This window comes from Chiloscyllium punctatum, chromosome 5 (genome assembly GCF_047496795.1).
Source record: "Chiloscyllium punctatum isolate Juve2018m chromosome 5, sChiPun1.3, whole genome shotgun sequence".
NCBI classification, from domain to species: Eukaryota; Metazoa; Chordata; class Chondrichthyes; order Orectolobiformes; family Hemiscylliidae; genus Chiloscyllium; species Chiloscyllium punctatum.
The window spans coordinates 80433688-80456982 of record NC_092743.1 but is presented as its reverse complement, the minus strand read 5'-3'; the positions used below and the strand labels follow the sequence as shown (position 1 = coordinate 80456982).

Here is a 23295-nt window from a genome sequence, read left to right as displayed (position 1 = left end):
AGGAGAGTTCTTCCCAGTGTTGTGACCAATATCTATCAATTCATCACAAAAAAAGGTGATCTGGTCATCACTTCACATTGTTATTTAGTTACCTCTGAGTGATATTCGTGGGATGCAAAGGGATCAAGGAGCAAAAATTGAACTAGACTGGCCCACATGTCAAATCAAACCTATGGGTATCCCTTCTGTAATGGCTAGAAGCTCTTCATTGTATCGTGTTAATGAGGCTTTGCTGTGTAACTGGTCCTTCCACTTTCTGACCGAAACATGGAATTCTTTCTGGAGCCTGAACAAGTCGCAGATTCTCAGATGACAATATATTCCTCAGATATCGAGGTTCTTGACAATCCACGTAATTCTGCATATACCTTTATCCTTTCCCTCCAGCGTTATACTGACATTTCATCCAATCGCGGTAATTGAAATGATATTTAATTAAGTTTATTTTCCTTTCTGTCTTCTTCAACCTCTAATTTTTAAAAAATGTGAAACACAGGGTGAGGTCCCACTGGGAAACGTTATGATACACTTAACAGTCTGATTCTGGCACTCGGGGTTGGGGGAAGGTGGGGGGGGGGGGGGGGGAGTGAAAATGCGGAAGTACGTGACTTAAATGCAAAAAGCAATCTGGGAACCTCCAGGAGAAATGAAAGTCTTGGGGGATAAACGTGAGCGGGGCCGGTGGGAGGATTTGCTGCGTCTCTTGCCTGTCTTTCTGGGCTGTCACACTGATGTGGTGTGTGGGTGGCATCTCGCAGGCGATGTATGGGAAGGGCTCTCTCCACTCTGATTGCTTGTGACTGTAATATTGCAGCTTCACTGGGACGTTCAGAGACTTGTGGCTATCTGAAGGCTGGCCCAGAGAGATGTCGGGTCCATTGGAAAGCAGCTCGGTCAGGACACCGAGCTCTCCCCCACTCGGTTCAGGTGGCTGAAGGCTGAAGGTGCTGGAGCCATGCCTGCAGTTATCTGGACTCCTGGTTTTAGGCAGTTTCGAGCGAAATTGCTCAGGAAACCTGTTTTCCTCGGCTTTCTCCTGTGGATCGGTTGCTGGCTGCTTTTGAACGCGTCAATCTTCATCCGCAGGAGTCTTTTCGCGGAATACTGCACTGATCAGAGGAGTAAAGGGATCCTCCGTACACTGGTAAAAAAAAACTTTCACAATATAATGGGTGAAACAGATGTGCAGAAACTAATTGTTGCAGTAACCATTGATGCGGGAATGTCTGGACTTCGCCCATCAGGAGGATGCAATTTTACAAATGAACAGAAGCCTATTCTTTACACTTTATCGGTTAATCGTTCTATCCTAAGAGAAGTGTGTTACATGAAAAATAAGTAAATCTTTCCACAAAATAATCCGAAATTTAGGCGTCATTGCATAACAAAGCCCTCGGATTCCCTTGATGTTGTATGTCGGCCAGGATTTGATGCTCCAAGTCTATTTATTCAGTTTTTTTAAATCGGGGAAGTGGGAGATAGGTAGTTTTAAATCGGATAATTATGTAAGACCATCAGGTATCAAAATAAGTAATCATTAATACATTATTAGGCGCCTCCAAGTTGCACAATAAGTTCTGTTCTTTTTTTTGAGTAACACGGAGTTCTCACAATGTCTACGAAAAGCTGAGAAACAGACAAGAAGGATGTGGCAGCTTTATTTGGAGTCCGCTTTGTAACCTAATTTAAAGTGAGAGATTAATAAATGACTCTGATTGTGGTTATTTGCATAAATCTGCATCTTTGAAAAGTTACTAAATCAGTGCAATTTATCCCTATTCAAAAAAAGTTACTAAAATATTATACAGGTTTAAAAGTCTTTTAGTTTCTATTTGAAGATAAATTACCCTGCTGCAACCGGGGCCCCTTTCTGACAGCGAGCGGTGCCTCTGCTACGGACTGTCTGTGAGGAGGTGATTCAGAGGGTAACTAATGATACCTCCTCAACCCAACCCGTCCCGGCAAAGGATGAGCATCGACACCGAACCAACTTTCATAAACTTTCATCTTGCTTGTAAACACCGTCACCACAGCGAAGTAATTTTAACCTTATTTTTGGTTATTTATCGCCACCCACCTAACAATGTGATTTCTATCCGTTGTAATCGCAGAACAAGCAGTGGAGGGAAGCTGGAGAAGCCTCTGCACCAAGCTCCTTGCAAGTCACCTAGAAATAAATTTGCCTTTAATAGATAAATAAAGTCTGCCCCGAGGAAAATTATATTTAGCGAGATCGGTAGTTTAGAATAGCGTTTAAAACTTAAAACAAATCACTCCACCCCCCCCCCCCCCCTCATTGAAACGGGATAGGATTTGTGTTTGGTATAATTTTCGAAATATCATTCACCAAATGTGCAAACAAATTCCACTGATTGCCTTACTGGCTACTAGTAGCCACTGATTTAGGTCTACACATTGAGATAGGATTGTACTTTCTGGCAGAATTAGGAGCAGGATAATGCTATTCAACCCCTACGGACTGTTCTGCCATTCAGTAAGATCAAAGGTAAAGGTAGAGGTAAAGTCTCCCTTGCCCTACCTGAACATAAGGCTACTTTCTCAACAGAGAGAGAGAAAAACAACTGGTGATCACTTAACCTGAGGGCAACCATGCCTCAGGCAAGGGGAGATGTTGTAACCTCAGCCTGGGCAGCAATTGAACCCACCTATTGGATTCACTCTCCTTCCCAACACTGAGCTAACAATCACCCTATGGCCTGAGCACCACATTCCTGTCTCCAGTAACCATTGACTCTCTGGTTCATATTGTATCTCTGTCTCCCTTAAAAATACTCAATGGCGTGCCTCCAACTCCTCGCTGATAAGAGAATTCTAAAGACTCAAGACCCTCTGATAGAAGTGAGATACCCCATATTTTAAAACCAGGTCCCCGAGTTCTAGCCTCTCCTGGAGATTATTCTAATTGAATTACTAAACCTCCATTAGCTGGATTCAGAGACTGCACCAATTGTAGATTACATTTTCCAGCCTGTGGCAGTGTCACTCTTTGCAGTTGTCCTGTAAGTAAAGTGTTCAACTAAAGATGGTCTAATTCTTGTTGCATAAATGAATTGAGTGAATGAAATTAATTTTGTAGTTGGTGTTCTCATGTCAAATAAGATTATTTCAATAATCAACAGTAAGACAGACTATTCCTATCTTCTAGCATGTGCTGTTTGTAAATTTGGTCATTGAGAATCATAGTATTATAATTGAACTGACACTAATGAGTACTTATGGGAGTCACAGTTGAATACTTTGCAGGTAACTGTGGCTGTTTTTATATAAAAATATCAAAACAGAATAGAGTCGGAACTTTTGATTTCTATTTTACTTGAACCACTGGCTGCTTAGAAGACAAAATAGGCGGATAAGAATTTTTATTTTGTTCGTATGTTTGGGTGCAGAAACAAATCTATTTAGTCATTAGTCCACTGTTGGTAAGGACAATGTATTGGATTTGAATTTCAGGTGGGTGTGGAGGTAAAAGTGTGCATCTGATTCTGAGACAATGTGACCGCTCCAGCAACAGATTAGGAGTAGCCCATTGGAAACTTTATAAAGTCTGTATTTAATTACTCTTTTGCAATATCACAGGAAAACCATTGCTGTCTCCCTGTACAATTCAATTTCATTTGGTGTGTGTGCTCATTGCATGTATAAAGTGTTCTTCATACACAAAATCATAATTAGTTCAGTTTTCCAAAGCAGCAATGGAAAGCAAGGAAGCTGAGGGGTGACCTGGTGGAATACATAAAATTGAGAGGCATGGATAGGGTCATTTTCCCAGGGTGGAAATGTCAAATATTTGTACTATGGGGCATAGTTTGTGGTGAAAGGGGAAAAACTTAAAAGAGATATGCAAAACATGTCATTTACACAGCAAGTTTCTGATACCTGAAATACACTGCCAGGGAAGGTGGTAGCAGTTTTAGGTGTTGGAGGTGATTTCCTCGAATTCTAGGAGCAGTAATTAGTGTTTTATATGCTGTTGCATTGTTTTGGAACTTTGGGAAAAAAAAGTCAAAACAACACCAGTTTAAAAGGGAGAAGAGCAGACAAAGGAAACACATGGTGAGGACAGTGCAGGAGAGAGAGAGAAAACCTGCACAGTTACTGCCTTTGCTGTTTGATTTCATGTATCGCTGGACATCAGGGTGCATCTGGGAAAATGAACAAACAGTGAAATTCACAGCTAATCTTAGAGGAACTGTTGGGCGAAGTTCACAGCACAGAATCAGATAAGTTAATTGTTGTTTTAAGTCTGTTCAAGAGAAAGGCTGCAGTAGTGGGTACAGTGGATTCTTTCTTGATTATATGTTTTTGGAGATAAGTCTCTTGATTAAACTTAAAATATAAGCCATAGCTATTAATTTAACCTGTGGCAGTTTTTGGAGAGGAATAAGACAGTGTTATTTTCTGGGTCTGGAGATTGTGAAGGAGCAAAAATGGCCTTTACAGTGATATGTACTTCTTGTCAGTTGTGGGAGTTTAAAGAGAGTTTAAGGGTGACTGCGGATTATATCTACCATAAATGCTTTGGATGCAAATCTTATCAGATTGAGTGGATTGGTTGGAGAGACAAATAGAAACGATGAGGAATTTGCAACAGTTACAGTATGTGATGGATGGTAGTTATATGAAAGGGGAGAAAGTCTCAGATACAGTCACATAGATGGGTTAACTCCAGAAAGGGTAAGAGAGGTAGGCAGCTAGAGCAGGAGTCTTTTGTGGATATACCCATTTCAAACAGGTATGCTGTTTTGGAAAATGTAGGGGGTGATGGATTCTCAGGGGAACGTAGCACAAACAGCCAGGTTTCTGGTATTGAGACTGGCTCTAATGAGGGGTACGTTGGCTTCCAAGAGATCAATTGTGTTAGGGGATTCTGTAGTCCGACGTACAGACAGACGTTTCTGTGGCCAGCAGAGAAAAAGCAGAATGGTGTGTTGTTTCCCTGGTGCCAGGATCAAGGATGTCTCAGAGAGGGTGCAGAATGTTCTCACAGGGGAGAGGAGCCAGCAGGAGGTCATTGTCCACATTGGAACCAACGACATTGGAAGGGAAAAGGTTGAGACTCTGAAGGGAGATTACAGAGAGTTAGGTAGAAATTTAAAAAGGAGGTCCTCAAGGGTAGTAATATCTGGATTACTCCCAGTGCTACGAGCTAGTGAGGGCAGGAATAGGAGGATAGAGCAGATGAATGCATGGCTGAGGAGCTGGTGTATGGGGGAAGGATTCACATTTTTGGATCATTAGAATCTCTTTTGGGGTAGACGTGACCTGTACAAGAAGGACAGATTGCACCTAAATTGGAAGGGGACTAATATACTGGCAGGGAAATTTGCTAGAACTGCTTGAGAGGATTTAAACTAGTAAGGGGGGGGGGGGGGGGGGGGAGGTGGGACCCAGGGAGATAGTGAGGAAAGTGATCGATCTGAGACGGGTACAGCTGAGAACAGACGTGAGTCAAACAGTCAAGGCAGGCAGGGACAAGGTAGGACTAATAAATTAAACTGCATTTATTTCAATGCAAGGGGCCTAACAGGGAAGGCAGATGAACTCAGGGCATGGTCAGGAACATGGGACTGGATATCAGAGCAATTACGGAAACATGGCTCAGGGATGGACAGGACTGGCAGCTGAATGTTCCAGGATACAAATGCTACAGGACGGATAGAAAGGGAGGCAAAAGAGGAGGGGGAGTGGCATTTTTGATAAGGGATAGCATTACAGCTGTGCTGAGGGAGGATATTCCTGGAAATACATCGAGGGAAGTTATTTGGGTGGAACTGAGAAATAAGAAAGGGATGATCACCTTATTGGGATTGTATTATAAACCCCCCAGTAGTCAGAGGGAAATTGGGAAACAAACTTGTAAGGAGATCTCAGCTATCTGTAAGAATAATATGGTAGTTATGGTAGGGGATTTTAACTTTCCAAACATCGACTGGGACTGCCATAGTGTTAAAGGTTTAGATGGAGAGGAATTTCTTAAGTGTGTACAAGACAATTTTCTGATTCAGTATGTAGATGTACCTACTAGAGAAGGTGCAAAACTTGACCTACGCTTGGGAAATAAGGCAGGGCAGGTGACTGAGGTGTCAGTGGGGGAGCACTTTGGGGCCAGCAACCATAATTCTACTTGTTTTAAAATAGTGATGGAAAAGGATAGACCAGATCTAAAAGTTGAAGTTCTAAATTGGAGAAAGGCCAATTTTGACTGTATCAGGCAAGAACTTTCAAAAGCTGATTGGAGGCAGATGTTTGCAGGTAAAGGGATGGCTAGAAAATGGGAAGTCTTCAGAAATGAGATAGCAAGAATCCAGAGAAAGTATATTCCTGTCAGGGTGAAAGGGAAGGCTCGTAGGTATAGGGAAGGCTGGATGACTAAAGAAATTGAGGGTTTGGTTAAGAAAAAGAAGGAATCATATGTCAGGTATAGTCAGGATAGATCGAGTGAATCCTTAGAAGAGTATAAAGGTAGTTGGAGTATACTTAAGAGGGAAATCAGGAGGGCAAAACAGGGACATGAGATAGCTTTGGCAAATAGAATTAAGGAGAATCCAAAGGGTTTTTACAAATATATTAAGGACAAAAGGGTAACTAGGGAGAGAATAGGGCCCCTCAAAGATTAGCAAGGCGGCCTTTGTGTGGAGCCACAGAAAATGGGGGAGATACTACATGAATATTTTCCATCAGTATTTACTGTGGAAAAGGATATGGAAAATATAGACTGTAGGGAAATAGATGGTGACATCTTGCAAAATGTCCAGATTACAGAGGAGGAAGTGCTGGATGTCTTGAAACGGTTAAAGGTGGATAAATCCCCAGGACCTGATCAGGTGTACCCGAGAACTCTGTGGGAAGCTAGAGAAGTGATTGCTGGGCCTCTTGCTGAGATATTTGTATCACCGATAGTCACAGGTGAAGTGCCGGAAGACTGGAGGTTGGCAAATGTGGTGCTACTGTTTAAGAAGGGCGGTAAAGACGAGCCAGGGAACTATAGACCAGTGAGCCTGACCTCGGTGGTGGGCAAGTTGTTGGAGGAAATCCTGAGGGACAGGTTGTACATGTATTTGGAAAGGCAAGGACTGATTCAGGATAGTCAACATGGCTTTGTGCGTGGGAAATCATGTCTCACAAAGTTGATTGAGTTTTTTGATGAAGTAACAAAAGAAGATTGATGAGGGCAGAGCAGTAGATGTGATATATATGGACTTCAGTAAGGCGTTCAACAAGGTTCCCCATGGGAGACTGATTAGCAAGGTCAGATCTCATTGAATACAGGGAGAACTAGCCATTTGGATACAGAACTGCCTCAAAGGTAGAAGACAGAGGGTGGTGGTGGAGTGTTGTTTTTCAGACTGGAGGCATGTGACCAGTCGAGTGCCACAAGGATCGGTGCTGGGCCCTCTACTTTTTGTCATTTACATAAATGATTTGCATGCGATCATAAGAGGTACAGTTTGTAAGCTTGCAGATGACACCAAAATTGGAGGTGTAGTGGACAGCAAAGAGGGTTACCTCAGATTACAACAGGATCTTGACCAGATCGGCCAATGGGCTGAGAAGTGGCAGATGGAGTTTAATTCAGATAAATGCGAGGTGCTGCATTTTGGGAAAGCAAATCTTAGCAGGACTTATACACTTAATGTTAAGGTCCTAGGGAGTGTTGCTTGGAGTGCAGGGTCATAGCTCCTTGAAAGTGGAGTCTCAGGTAGATAGGATAGTGAAGAAGGTGTTTGGTATGCTTTCCTTTATTGGTCAGAGTATGGAGTTACAGGAGTTGGGAGGTCATGTGGCGGCTGTACAGGACATTGGTTAGGCCACTGTTGGAATATTGCGTGCAATTCTGGTCTCCTTCCTATCGGAAAAATGTTGTGAAACGTGAAAGAGTTCAAAAAAGATTTACAAGGATGTTGCCAGGGTTGGAGGATCTGAGCTACAAGGAGAGGCTGAACAGGCTGGGGCTGTTTTCCCTGGAGTATCGGAGGCTGAGGGGTGACCTTATAGAGGTTTACAAAATTATGAGGTGTATGGATAGTATAAATAGGCAAAGTCTTTTCCCTGGGGTTGGGGAGTCCAGAACTAGACGGGCATAGGTTTAGGGTGAGAGTGGGGAAAGATATAAAAGAGACCTAAGAGGCAATGTTTTCACGTAGAGGGTGGTACGTGTATGGAATGAGCTGCCAGAGGATGTGGTGGAGGCTGGTACAATTCCAACATTTAAGAGGCATTTTGATGGGTCTATGAATAAAAGGGTTTGGAGGGATATGGGCCGGGTGCTGGCAGGTGGGACTAGATTGGGTTGGGATATCTGGTCGGCATGGACGGGTTGGACCGAAGGGTCTGTTTCCATGCTGTACATCTCTATGACTCTATGACTCTAAGCAGAAATAATAGCAATGTTTAAGAGGCATTGAGATAGATACACAAAAATGCAGGAAATAAAGGGATTCTGATCTTGTGCAGGCAGATGGGATCAGTTTAGAATGGCATATGGTTAGCATAGACGTGATAGACTAAAGGCTGATTCCCTTCTGTACTGTTCTATGTTCCATAACCCATGAAAATTAAGTAACTGTGCACATCTTTCAAAACAAATATTGTTTTCTAAATATTGTTAGCTGCCTCAATCATGTATGTTTTCTCACACCATACGATTCTCCCTCCCTTAAGGAGGATAACCTTTTTGATCTGGAGATATATTTATAATTTTTTAAAACATTTACATATATTTAAGCATTTAATTCCACACAAATATACCTGTGTATCTGTGTGTGTGTGTGTGTGTGTGTATGTTAAACATGTGCCCAGGTGTGCATAACTACACTCTGTTAAAACATCTTGTGAAGACATGTGGAATCTAAGAATCTGAGTTTTAATCTTTTATTTTTTCATGGGATGAGGGCATCATTGGGAATCCTAGCATTTCTGTTCAATTCTAATTGTTTTTGAACTCAATGGATTGCTAGAGACTTCAGATAGAAGTTAAGAATTAACCACATCACTGTGGTTCTGGAGTCACATGAAGGCCACACAGGCAGGGATAACACAGTTTCTTCCTTAATGAACCAGATTGACTTTTATGACATTCAATGATTGTTGTCATGGTCACCATTTCTGAGACTATATTCCAGATGTTCATTTCAAAATTGAAAAACCATCATCTGCTGTGGTAGGATTTAAATCCCTAACCCCAGTGGATTCACATGAAATAGTGACTAATATCATTACCATTATGCCATTGTCCCCTCAACAGTAAAAAGCTCCTGGATATTCTCATATATCAGTTGGCTGAAACAGCACTGACATTAAAAAAAGTAATTTATTGGATATGTGAAACATGTTAGATAAATTCACAGTGTATACAGAATAATTATAAACCAGGAAAAGAAGATATATTAATAATTCTTTTGATAAATAATAAGAGTAGGAAATAAATGAGTGGCTGAGCCTGAATAGGAGTAAAAAGGAAATGTCTTTGTGGAGGCAGCAGTTGAGGGACTAAAGGAGTACTTTGCATCTGTCTTCAATAAAGAAAAGTAATCCTTGCAATATAGCAACAAAGAAGGGAACAGTAGGAATACTGAAGAGAATAGAAGAGGAGAGAGTGGAGGCACTTTAAAAAAGTCAAGAGTCCTCAAAATTTATTCAGTCTGGCTGGATTGTATCCTAGGTACCCAAGGAAATGTGGGTTAAAGTTGTGATGGATCGGGAGATGTTTTCATTACCTTGTTGAATAGGGGGTGGTGATGGTGAGCTGGATGTTTGCCAATGTTACACCCATTCCACTGAAAGGATGAAGGACAAAGCAGCTAACTTGAAGCTGAACAAGTGGTGAGAAACTTTAAGGTAATAATCGGAGACAAAAATAATTTGCATTTCAAGAAGTTTGGCCACACAGGAGAGTGAAAAAGGAATTTGTTACAGACAATTATATTTGACTAACTACCATGTGTTCCTTGATAAAATAATGGATTGAGTTGATGAGCATACTGTTGTTGATGTTACATATCTGTGCTTGTGAAGGAATTCCACACACAAAAAATTGTAACAATCTTGTAGTCCATAGAATAAAAAGGACAGTGGCAGCATAGGATAAAGATAAAAGTCAAAGGTAGCAATAAATAATGTTTCTCTGACTGAAGGGTGCTATGCAGTTCTAAACACACTAAAGGTCACTAATAGGACCACAGTATTTTGATATGTATTAAGAATTTGAACTTGGGTATGTAGGGAATAATTTCAAAGAATTCAGAAATCTTTGTAAAAAGACATGATGAGAACAACAATAAACTTCAAAAGACATTAAGACTTCAAGAGTGATGAATTGGTCAAACATATGATGGACTATATAAAAATGGAAAGGATTACCTGGTGGTAGAAAAAACAGAAGAGAAGAAGGTGCAGGGACTTAGGCCTGTGAGTTATTTCACAGCAACAGACCAAAATAAAGAGGCTGTTAAAATTAAGTATGGATTTCTTCCCTTTATTATTCAAAAAACATAGTGTGCAAAAGTAGCTAAGCTATGCTCGACAATTATAAACCACTGGTTAGGCCTCAGCTGGATTTTATTAAATTCTGTGTTCACTTCTGGCACCAAATTTTAGGAGGAATGTCAAGGCCTTGGAGAGAGTACAAAGAGATTCATTAGAACGATACCAGGAAAGTGGGGTTTCAGCTATATCGAAAGACTGGAGGTGCTGGGACTATCTTCCTTATAGCAAGGAAGGTTAAAAGGAGATTTGCTAGTGGTATTTGAAAACATGAATAATTTTTATCAACGATTAAAGATATACTGTTTTCATTGAAAAAAGCATCAATCACCAAACAATATAAGGTAATTTACAGAAGATTAGAAAATGACGCAAGGAAATATTTTTACGTAGTAAATTGCTGTGATTTGGAATGGACAGAGTGAAAGGTTGTTGGAAACAGATTCAAACAGTAATAATATTCTGAAGGGAATTGGATGAAATTCAAGGGGGATTTTAGCGAAGAAGATTTATTTGGTTGGTTCTACCAAAGAACTGCATCTTGCTGTGAATAGTCCCTTTCTAGCCTCTTTCAGTCAAATGTTTCAATGAAAGAGTCCTTTTAATTGTCAGTCTGTGGCTATATTTCAAATTATAATAGTTTCCTTGAAATCTCTTTTAATGAATAAACATTTATTTCACATCGAATTGCCTAATGTGAGAAAATTGGACAAAAATATAATAAAAAGCAAAATGCAGTAGGAACAAAGTGGGACTTGGGGATATGAGGCAAGGGAGGGGATACTGAGACTCGAGTTTGGTTTAATGGTAACAAATGTAGGGAGTTATTTTTTAACAAATGATGCCGATGACACTAACCAGAAAATCTGGTTCAGCTATTCATTTGTCATTGTTTATTGCTTTATTTGGAATTTCAGAAGATGTAGCACCTGTGCTTCAGGTATATTCCTACTGTGTGATAAATAAAACGGAATTCAAACGCGCAACTCAGATGAAAGAGCAGACATATTTTCCAAAACAAAAACGGGAAGAGGAGATTCCTTCTGGGAAACAAGATTAAGTAATAGCCCAGAAATTATGAATCAGCTCATGATCCTCTACTGCTCAGACTTCTGTTATTTGATTGATGATAATATGGAGCTCCCCATTTTGGCAACTGTCCTGTAATTTACTCCCAGATAATCATTAGTTTCTAAAAAATATTTATTCAGGAAGTTGCCTATCAGCAGATTACTGAGTTTATTCATCATATGTGAACAGCTGTTTGGTTAGCTGTCTGCATTCCTGTAGTATATTAAGTCATAGAGTCATAGAGATATACAGCACAGAAACAGACTTTTCGGTCCAACTTGTCCCTGCCGAACAGATATCCCAACCCAATCTAGTCCCACCTGCCGGCACCCAGCCTATATCCCTTCAAACCCTTCCTATTCATATACCCATCCAGATGCCTTTTAAATCATGCAATTGTACCAGCCTCCACCACTTTCTGTAGGAGAAAGTGAGGACTGCAGATGCTGGAGATCAGAGCTGAAAATGTGTTGCTGGAAAAGCGCAGCAGGTCAGGCAGCATCCAAGGAACAGGAGAATCGACGTTTCGGGCATGAGCCCTTTCTGAAGAAGGGCTTATGCCCGAAACGTCGATTCTCCTGTTCCTTGGATGCTGCCTGACCTGCTGCGCTTTTCCAGCAACACATTTTCAGCTCCACGACTTTCTGTGGCAGCTCATTCCAGAAATGTACCACCCTCTGTGTGAAAAAGTTGCCCCTTAGGTCTCTTTTATATCTTACCCCTCTCACCCTAAACCTATGCCCTCTAGTTCTGGACTCACCCACTCCAGGGACTTTGTCTATTTATCCTATCCATGCGCCTCGTGATTTTATAAACCTCTATAAGGTCACCCTCAGCCTCCAACGATGCAGGGAAAACAGCCCCAGCCTATTCAACTCTCCTTATAGTTCAAATCCTCCAGCCCTGGCAACATCCTTGTAAACTTTTCTGAACTCTTTCAAGTTTCACAACATGCTTCTGATAGGAAGGAGACCAGAATTGCTCGCAATATTCCAAAGTAGTCGAACCAACATCTTGTACACCTGCAAAATGACCTCCCAACTCCTGTACTCAATACTCTGACCAATAAAGGAAAGCATACCAAACGCCTTCTTCACTACCCTATCTACCTGCAACTCCACTTTCAAGTAGCTATGAACCTGCACTCCAAGGTCTCTTTGTTCAGCAACACTCCTGAGGACCTTACCATTAAGTGTATAAGTCCTGCTAAGCTTTGCTTTCCCAAAATGCAGCACCTCGCATTTATCTAAATTAAACTCCATCTGCCACTTCTCAGCCCATTTGCCCATCTGATCAAGATCCCATTGTAATCTGAGGTAACCTTCTTCGCTGTCCACTATACCTCCAATTTTGGTGTCATCTGCAAGCCTACTAACTATACCTCTTTATGCTCGCATCCAAATCATTTATATAAATGATGAATACATGCCTACATGCAACTCAACATTTACACCGATCCTTGTGGCACTCCACTGGTCACAGGCCTCCAGTCTGAAAAACAATCCTCCACCACCACCCTCTGTCTTCTACCTTTGAACCAGTTCTGTATCCAAATGGCTAGTTCTCCCTGTATTCCATGAGATCTAACCTTGCTAATCAGTCTCCCACAGGGAACCTTGTCAAATGATGTACCTAAAAGGTAAAGTTGCCATAGTCCTACTGGACTATAGCGATGCTCTCTCACTAGAGAGAGAATGATTACTAGTGGTCATTACCATTTCTCAAGCGAGGGGAGAGGTTGAGAAGGACAGTCCATCATGGTAACCACAATATATAAGATTTTATAATGGTATGGAGGATTATGTAAAGAATTACACCTATTAAGCATGAGAGAAATATTTCCTCAGGCAATATGCATTCAGATAACGTTACTAGAAATTTGTCAGGCCAGAATCTTCAGTAAAGAAAAGCAATGTATATTAGACAGTTTTGCATTAATCCTCTGTATAGTGTTTTAGCTGTATTTAATCTCCTACAACATGCATTTGTTCAGAAACTTTTTGAAACTTGTGAAATTCCAGATTTTTCCAAGCATGTTTTTCACATTTATCAAAAAGCCATTTAATTTAAATGTAGCAGCAGAAGTGAGGCTAACAACTTTACTGAACAGGATAGCTGTGTAATAAGTACTTGCTGCCTGCTGCATGGTGAGTAAGGATTGGAAGGAGAGAGAAGGGGCAGCATAGAATGCTGCCAGTGCCAAGAGGTCAGTGAGATGGCACCATAGGTCCCAAACACATTTTAAACATTACACTAAGAACTACATAGACCTTACGCAAAAAGAAACAAAACTTGTACAGACTCCATTTCACCTGAAAGTAATTCCTGATGTTGACCTGGGTGATTTTTACAAACTAGCTTTGCTCTCCTTTGGTGCAAACATCATTGCTGCTTTGAACCTCCAGACCAGTGAGTAATTTAGGATACCTGTGAGTAACTTCACTACTATCAACCAGTTTGCTGCTCATTGTATTATCAGATGTGGCAAATGCATTCTTTCAGGAATATAGGCCTACTTGCAACTCAACATTTACAATCTGCAAGAGCAGATTCAATAAACTAAACACTTCTATGATGTGGAGATTTCGTCGGTCAGTAGGTAGTGGGCATTCAGGATTTGGAATCTTAAGCTTTAACCACCTTAGCTCCCCTCACCTTCACATTCAACAAAGCTTCCCTGCTTTGCAAAGTTTGTTTTAGGAACACAAGGTTTTTGATCATAGGGTCATGGAAGTTTACACCATGGAAACAAGCACCTTGGTCCAACTTGTCCATGCCACCTAGTTTTCACAATTAATCCTGTCTATTTGCCTGCATTTAGTCCATATCACTCTATACCAATCCCATCCATGTACCTGTCCAAATGTTTCTTAAATGGCAAAATTGTACTTGCTTCCACCACTACCTCTGACAGCTGTATCTCTTCCCTTGCACCTTAAACCTATGCCCTCTAGTTTTAGACTCCCCTAGCATGGGGAAAAGCTGTTGGCTATCTACCTTACCTGTGACTTTGATGATGTTATAAACCTCTAGATCGTCATCGCTCAGTCTCCTACGCTCAAGGGAAAAAAGTCCCAGCCTATCCATATAACTCAAACTTTCTAATCCAGGTAGCATCCTAGTAAATATGTTTTGCAATCTTTCTAGTTTAATAATATCCTTTTTAAAATAGGGTTTCCAGAACTGCACACAGTACTCCAAATGGGGCCTTACCACCATCTACACAGCTGAAACAAGATGTCCCAACACTCAATGCTTTGACCGATGAAAGCAAGCATGCCAAAAGCCTTCTTTACTACCCGTGACTCCATTTTTAAGGAGCTATGAACCTGTAAACCTAGATATTTTCTATAACACTCCCCAGGTTCCTACCTTTGACTGTGTAAATTCAGCCTTGTTTGACCTATCAAAAAGCAATACCTTGCATTTATCTAAATTAAACTCCATCTGCCATTCCTCAGCCCATTAGTTAATCAAGATCAAGTTGTATTCCTAGATAACAGTCTTCACTGTCCACTATATCACCAATCTTTGTGTCATCTGCAAACTTACTAACCATACCTCCTAAATTCTTATCCAAATTATTTATATAAATGATGAATAATTGTGGATCCAGCATCAGTCCCTGCTGTTCAGGGACCTCCATTTTGAAAAACAACCCTCTACCACTACCTCTACTTCAAGCAAATTTTTTATTCAATTGGTCAGCTTTTTCTGGATTCCATGAGATTCACCTTTACTCAACAACCCACCATGCAGTATCTTGTCAAAGGCTTTGCTGAAGTCCATGTAGACACCATCTACTGCACTTGATGTAGTTTTAAATTACGTGATTGGCTCACTTTACAACTTCGTCTAGAGTTTTAAGGCTTGTGTTATCAAGCAATATCTGCCCCTTACACTAAGCATTGCATTGCATATCTCACAGAACAATAGGATTAAGTGCCATGCCGTATATGAAACTAGAATGTGAATTGTTTATTGATCAAGCAACATGCTGTTGCTTAGCAATGTTTAGCTCCAGTCCTGTGCAGCAGGATCTCCAGCATCTGCAGTCCTCACTTTCTCTTAGCTCCACACCTGTCATATTGTAGCTGGGATCAAAATGGGTCTTTGACGGTGCACCTCTAATTTTAATTTGGTTTTAAAGAGAATTCAAAATAAACAAAATTGCATGGTAAAAATGATTGAGCTTGATGTTTATAAAACTATTTATTGTTAAATTATTTAACTACACATTGGAGAACAATGTTGTCTCAATGAACACTTCAATGCTGAGGGAGTGCTGAATTGTCTGAAATGACATTCTTTTGATAAACCCCTCCCTGATTGCCTGTTACAGTGATTGGAACATTTCATCATTCAACAAGGAGCAGTCAATACTCCCTTGGAGTCTTTATTTGTATAATTGTTTGGTTAGTTTGCTGCCAACATTCCTTCTTTCTCTATGCAGAGTCTAGGGCTTTCTAATTCTCAGTTGTATTGATATACTACAACTGCTCTAAATAGAGGAAACAGTTAATTATATAGCAAAGTAGCCTACTGCATGATAGGAACAGCTAACCTTTTTTTAAAAATTCACTGATGGAATGTGGGCATTTCTGGCAGGGCCAGAATTTATTGCCTATCCCTAGTCACTCTTGAGAAGCTGGTGGTGAGCTGCTTTCTTGAACTGCTACAGTCCATGTACTGTAGGTTGACCCACAATACTGTTAGGGAGGATGTTCCAGGATTGTGATCCAGCAACATAAAATAAGTGAGGGTAAATTTCCAAGTCAGGATGGTGAGTGGCTCGGAGGGTAATGCAGGTGGTAATGTTCATGTCTTTCTGTTGCCCTTGTCCTTTTAGATGGTAGTTGTGCATTTAGAAGATGCTGTCTCAGGACCTTTGGTGAATCTCCGCACTGCTTTTTGTAGATAGTACACACTGCAGCTCCTGAGTGTCACTGATAGAGTAACTGAATGTTTTTGGATATGATGCCAATCAAGTGGGTTGCTGTGTCTTGGATGTTGGTGGGGCTATACTCAACTAGACAAGTGGGAAGTATCCTAACACACAACTCACTTGAGCTTTGTATTCAGTGGACAGGCTTTGGCGAGTCAGGAATTAAATTATTTGGTGCAGGATTCCTAGCTTCTGATCTGCTCTTCTAGCCTTAGTATTTATATGGTGAATCCAGTTCAGTTTCAGGTCAATGGTAACCCTCAGAATGTTGATGATCAGTGATTCAGTGAAGGAAAAGTTATTAAATGTCAAGGGGCAATTGTCCCTTATTGGAAATGCTCATTGCCTGGTACTTGTGTGGTGTGAATATTATTTGCTACTTTTTGGCTTAGGCGTGTTGTTCAGGACGTACTGCATTTAGACATGGACTGCTTCAGTAATAGATGCTGAACATTATGCAATCATTAGCAAACATTCCCACTGGTAACCTTATGATGAATCGAAGATCATTGATGAAGCATCTGAAGATTGTTGGATCTAAGACACTTGCTACACTTAGTAACTTAGGACAATCAGGAGCTGTGCAGAACACATCTGCTCCCCTTAGGAACTCATGCAGATCTCAACTGTCTCCGCCCAAAGACCATATGACATAATCCAAATGAGTACAGTTTAATGTCAAATTTACATGACCTCTTTGAGACCCATGATCTGATAAAACATGTTGGCCAATACTTTGCCTCAAAAAGTGCAACTAAGAGTTTATGAATGGACCAGTCATTTCACTGCTCAAGATAGAATGTGCTGCTAAGTAAAATGGGTGCTGTTACTTTAATATAAAAGAGTATGTTGCAGAGTAAAGCAAACTGCCAGCTAACTTTTTTTGTTTCCTCCTTGTTACATGGTAGGTTTTTTGCTTCAGATTATGTGATAGACAGCATATCATAGAATCCCTACAGTGCAAAATGAGGCCATGTGGCCCATCAATACTGCACTAACCCTCCAAACAGCATCTCACCCAGACACATCCCCACACCTGATCCACCACAGCTAATTTACCTAGGTTGCACATCACAGGGTAATTTAGCATAGCAAATCCACCTAATATACACATCTTTGGGTTGCGGGAGGAAACCAGATCACCTCATGGAAACCCACACACATACAGAAAGAACTTGCAAACTCCACATAGACAGTCACCCAAGGCTGGTATCAAACCTGGTTCCCTGGCACTGTGAAACAGCAATGCGGAACCCTTTAAGGACTATTTGCTGTGGCCAAAATATGATAAATATAGTCATAGCACAATACAGCATGGAAACAAATCCTTTGGTCCAATTCACCCATGCTAACCAGATATCCTAAACTGATCTCGTCCCATTTGCCAATATTTTGCCCATATCCCTCAAAAGCCTTCTTATTAATGTAACCATCCTGATGTTTTTTAAATGTTATAATTATTCCCGCCTCCACCACTTCCTCTGGCAGCTTGTTCTATACACTCACCACTCCTCCACATGAAAATGTTGCCTCTCAGCTGCCTTTTAAATCTTTCCTCTCTTGCCTTAAACGTATGTCTTCTAGTTTGGAACTCCCCTACATTGGGAAGACGACCTTGGCATTTTATCTTATCCATGTCTCTCATGATTTCATAAACCTCGATGAGATCACCACTCATCCTCCGACACTCCAGTGAAAAAAATCCACAGCCTATTCAGCCTCTCCCTATAGCTCAATCCCAGCGAAATCTTTATAAATCTTTTATTAATCCTTTCAAGTTTAATAATATGTTCCTTTTTGCAGGGAGAACAGAATTGCATGCAGTATTCTAAAAGTAGTCTCACCAATGTCATGTACAGACACAACAGGTTATCCCAACTCCTGTACTCAATGTACTGACCACTGAAGGCAAGCCAACACCTTCTTTGCCACCCTATTTACCTGTGACTCCACTTCCAAGGAACTCAGAAACTTTGGGGTGCAGGATCATTGTTCAGCAACACTCCCCCACTTCCCAGGGCTCTACCATCAACTATATGAGTCCTTCCTTTGTTTTCCTTACCAAAAATTTAACTCCATCTGCCACTCTTTGGCCTATCTGATCAAACTCCCATTGAGATACCCTTTTCACTGTCCATTACAGCACCAATTTTGATGTCATCTGCAAATTTACTAACCCTATCTCCTATATCCACACCCAAGTCATTTATATAAATGATGAAAAGCAGTGCACCTATTGATCCTTGCAGCACAATACTGGTCACAGACCTCCAGTCCAATAAACAACCGTCCCGCACCACACTCTGTCTCCTACCTTCAAGCCAATTTTGTACCAATTGACTAGTTCCCCCTTAATTCTATTGATTTAACCTTGCTGACCAGTTTACCATGCTCTTGTATTAATTTTCATAAACCTTGAAGAAAAATATTGGAACATTCGGAATTTTTGAGAAAAGACTTAACAATTCTATCCAAGAAACAATATAAAGATTGATGCCCAAATATTCCCTGTTACACAATATTTCAGAAGTAAAGCACATGCAACTTTCAAGTTTGATTGAGTTTTAGAAACATTATGCACATATTTTGTAGCCCTGTGTTTCAGTAAAATATTGTACAGCTGACTCTCTGTGTTTCTCTGTTTGTTTCAGTGTCAGGACTACAGGCAAGGTATCCTAACTGGAGATTTATGTGAGGACTTATGTGTGACACAGACTATGGTTTACAAACGCTGTCTTTACTACGACAAAGGGAAGAAAGTCATCCAGGCTGATTGGAATGGTCAGCCCATAATTCTGAAATCCAAACTGGAGGACTTCCTGAGCTATGAAAGTCTGTACCTATTGGATGAGCGAGAAAGCAGACCCATTCCAGATGTTGATATCCTCGTCTTTACTGCATTGGAAATCAAACATTCCTTGGGCCTGGATGTGAAGAATGTCACAGTACCGCAGCTATGGACCAAGCACCTAAAAGGCAGGACAGGCTCCTTCTCTAGGGCAGAGCTGGCCAGTATGTGGTCCCTCTTTCAACAGGAGGAGTATGTGTTTTTCCAGTTGCTGCAGGACCTCAGTAAGCATGTTCTCAGAGTGATTGGCTCCTGTGGACATTTCTATGCTGTCGAGTACCTTACAGCTGGTCACGCTTGGCACCGCAGCCTGTTCTCCCTTGAGAAGCTGGTCCCCCTTTCCTGGCGAGGCAGTAGCAGAAAGGCATGGTGGCAGGTGACAAATGGAATCGCACTGAGTTTCCTCGAATTGGCCAGACATTTTGAGAATGATTTTTCTCACCAGCTTCACCTTTGTGACATCAAACCGGAAAACTTTGCCATCAGGGCTGATTTAACGGTAATTTCTCAGCAAGTAGGGAATGGGAATCAGTATCATAAACACAGACACATTTGTTTCAAAATTCATACATGAATTTAAAGAATATCTTAAATCCAGAGTTGTGTCTTCGAGGTGAGGAGAAATTTCTTCGTCCAGAGAGTGACAGCCAAAGGAAATCTCTGTCATAGGAAGCAGTTGAGGTCAAAACATTGAACGTTTTCAAGAAGGAGCTGGATATAGTTCTTAGATCTAAAGGGATCAAATGATATGTAGAGCAACTGGGAACAGGATTCTGGGAAGAGCTGGATATTCAACTATGATTATACTGAATGGCAGAGTAAGACCGAGGGGCCAAGTGGCCTACTCCTTCTCCTAAATTCTGTTTCTACGTAATTAAAGACCAACTATGATCCAATTGAATGGCAGAACAAGCTAGAGTGGCTGAGATAAATCAGTCCCTCTTCCCATGTTCCTAGATTTCAAGGACATAGATTGAAGTGCACACAGGACATGTCAATAAAGGGGAGAACTGTGTGAAGTTCTAGCTCCTGATTGTTAAATGGACCAAAGCACATGTGGAACAGAGACACAGCACTTTTCCCTGACAGAGGATTTATTAACTTGTGCACAATTCTCCTCATACTGGTCCAGAACCACAAGTAAAACCCTGTTTACTATATTCACTTGACAATAACACTAGTTATCATGTAGTAATTCCTGCTAGGATTGAATGTGTGTCTGCATATATCTGTGTATGTATATCTGCACATGTGCATGTGTCTACACATGCATCTGCATCTGCATTTGCGTGTGTATATCTGCACATTATGCACATGTTTGTGTCTGCCTGTACATATATAGTTTGTGTTTATGTACGTGTCTGTCTATGGATATATTTGTAAATGCGTGTGACTGTATGTGTGCAAATGCATGTGATTATACAAGAGTGTGTGTCTACACAGTCAGTGTATATGTATACAGGTGTATGTATGTGTGGGCTGATTGTGATTTATTCAATTTTCAAATATTAATACAGATAAAAGATAAACTTCTTTTTACTAAAAGGGATGTTAAACACTTAAGTCAAGTGATTAAATGTATAATTTAATCCATTAATTTCAAATTCCTCTCTCCATTATTGTTCCGGGGGTTGATCTAATTATTATTAAAAGGCTGAATATTGTCTTTAAATTAACTGAGAGGGAATCAGATTGAAAGTGTTTCTATGGTAAGAGGTCTTATATTGCATTAAGGGTTTTTTGCATTGCAATATCAGTTTCATGTATAAAAGAATAAGACATTTTTATAAAGATATCCATTTTTTATGTTGAAACTGAGACTGAAACCTGTGCATTCTCCAGAAGCTCAAGCATTGTACACAAAAGAGAATGTTCATGGAATTTAAGTAAAACAGCAGGCTCTGTGTTCATCTTGTTATCTTAACAATGCACAAGAGGTCAGTTTCATCTTCACACTCAGTCTCTAGGGCATAGTACCTGCCTCCAGAATGTTAACAAGAGTTTGTTATAGATCAAAGGAAAAATGAACTTGGCATTTTCACATTGGCCTCAATGGAACCTATTCCACCTCAAGTCAGTTATCTTTACGTGTGGTGGAAGATAACACCTATAATCACAGTTCCAAAATTGTCATACGAGTGTGTCAAGGGGCAGGCAATGGAGGGAGGGGATATTGTGTGATTATCTCTGAAATAGCATTGTAGAAATAGGTAGGGGAGTATGGAGTATGTCATTTATTATTCACCTCACCCAGTTAAGTCATTCATATTAAATTTGATCCAGACCATACAACCTCAAACTTAGCAGTATAAAACTACTCACAAGTAAAGCAACAAAAGCAAAGGAATGTGTACAGTTTATAGTGTAGTTGATTAATGCAGAATGCCCTAGGACACTTTCCAGCTAATGAAGGACTTCCTGGCAGTTAAACTTGGATCATGGTGACTGGTGATCTCCACTCGAAACCTGTTGAAGGTCAAGGAGTAAGAAAAAACAGAGGTCTTTGGAAGAAGAGGCACCAAAGAATCCGCAAATGCTGCACAGACTTTGCAATGATTCAAAGTTTCTGGGTGTCTGCTCCCTTCACTCAGAGAGATAAACATCATGTCCCTAGTTGGCCACTGGAAAAACTGCTTGGTCCACCAGAAAGGCTGTGCCTCAGGCCTATGTTACTGGTAGACCCTAAATGATAATGAGGTTTGCCAGCGGAGACCTGGCATAACTGTGCTGACACTGGGCAAGTTCCTGATTGAGGGCATTGCAAATCCCAACTTCGAGAATTCATGACTGTTTATATTAATAGTCTTGGAGGATATACGGAAGCTCAATCTAGGTGGTGGGATGAGTTTGTTGGAACAGTCATTGATTTTCAATTTTACAAGTAAGCAAGTACATATGAATAAATATCTTTTATTTATTCAGCCAGAATGTGGCTACAAGAGCAGATCAGAGGCTAGGAATCCTGCAGTGAGTAACTCACATTACTCCCTGAAGCCTGTCCACCATCTACAAGGCACAAGTCAGGAGTGTGATAGAATATGCCACTTATCTAGATGACAAGAATTTGAACACTCAAGAAGCTTGACCCCATCTAGGTAAAACAGCCCTCTTAATTGGCACCAAATTCAATACCTTTCACATTCATTTCCTTCGCCACGATGTACAAGATGCACTGAAACAACTCACTAAGGCTCCTTCAGCAGAATCTTCTGAGCTCCTGACCTCTACAGCTTATAAGGAGGAAGGCAGCAGATATTTGGGAACACCACAACCTGGTTTGGAAATGTATTGCCATTCCTTCCCTGTCACTGACTTGTGTTAGGATGTCCCTCCCTGACACAACAGTGGGTGTATCTACAACACATGGACTGCAGCAATTCAAGAAGGCAACTCACTACCACTTTCACCAGGGCTATGAATCCCGCAACAAATAGAGATGGGCAATAAATGCTTCCCCAGCTGATCTTCACATCTCAAGAACAAACATGAAAGAAATTACTAAGACAATTTAACCATCAGAAGGGGATGATATCAATATTAAAAGCCTGAATTGAATTTGAATCAAAGTGCTGCCCTGTCATCTTATTCCCATAGAAAGTCTTAATCTAGAAAAAACTAATAGGAAGGTGTTTATTTAATGCACAAGTGCCTTTAGTGATGGTTGAAAGTTTTGCATTTTCAGTCTTTAATATCTAGAATCAAGTAAAAATATTTGTTCCTACAATTATATTTGATCATGGTTAAATTCATTCCTTGTTCAATTTCTGTCTTAATTAAAACCACACTAAGTTTCCCATCCATATCTTAATACCTCATTAACATAGCAAATAGAAATGTTGCTGAACATATTTAAGGTTGTATTTATTAATGATGATTGGGAGCATTTTCTATCATATGTAAACTCATTTATAAAAATTTATGAACAAAT

The 23295-nt window shown here is 40.5% G+C and overlaps 1 protein-coding gene across 3 annotated transcripts in view; it reads left to right on the top strand.

Annotated features, from left to right (window-relative positions):
• The first annotated feature begins 646 nt into the window (after positions 1–646).
• The window catches only part of dipk1c (divergent protein kinase domain 1C), a 135526-nt gene continuing 112877 nt past the window's right edge, over positions 647–23295 (top strand). For all 3 annotated transcript variants that reach the window (XM_072570640.1, XM_072570639.1, XM_072570637.1), the window contains exons 1-2: positions 647–1144; positions 19171–19866. In XM_072570640.1, coding sequence (XP_072426741.1) covers positions 956–1144; positions 19171–19866 — 885 coding nt within the window. In that variant the 5' untranslated portion in view covers positions 647–955. The remainder of the gene's footprint in view (positions 1145–19170; positions 19867–23295) is intronic.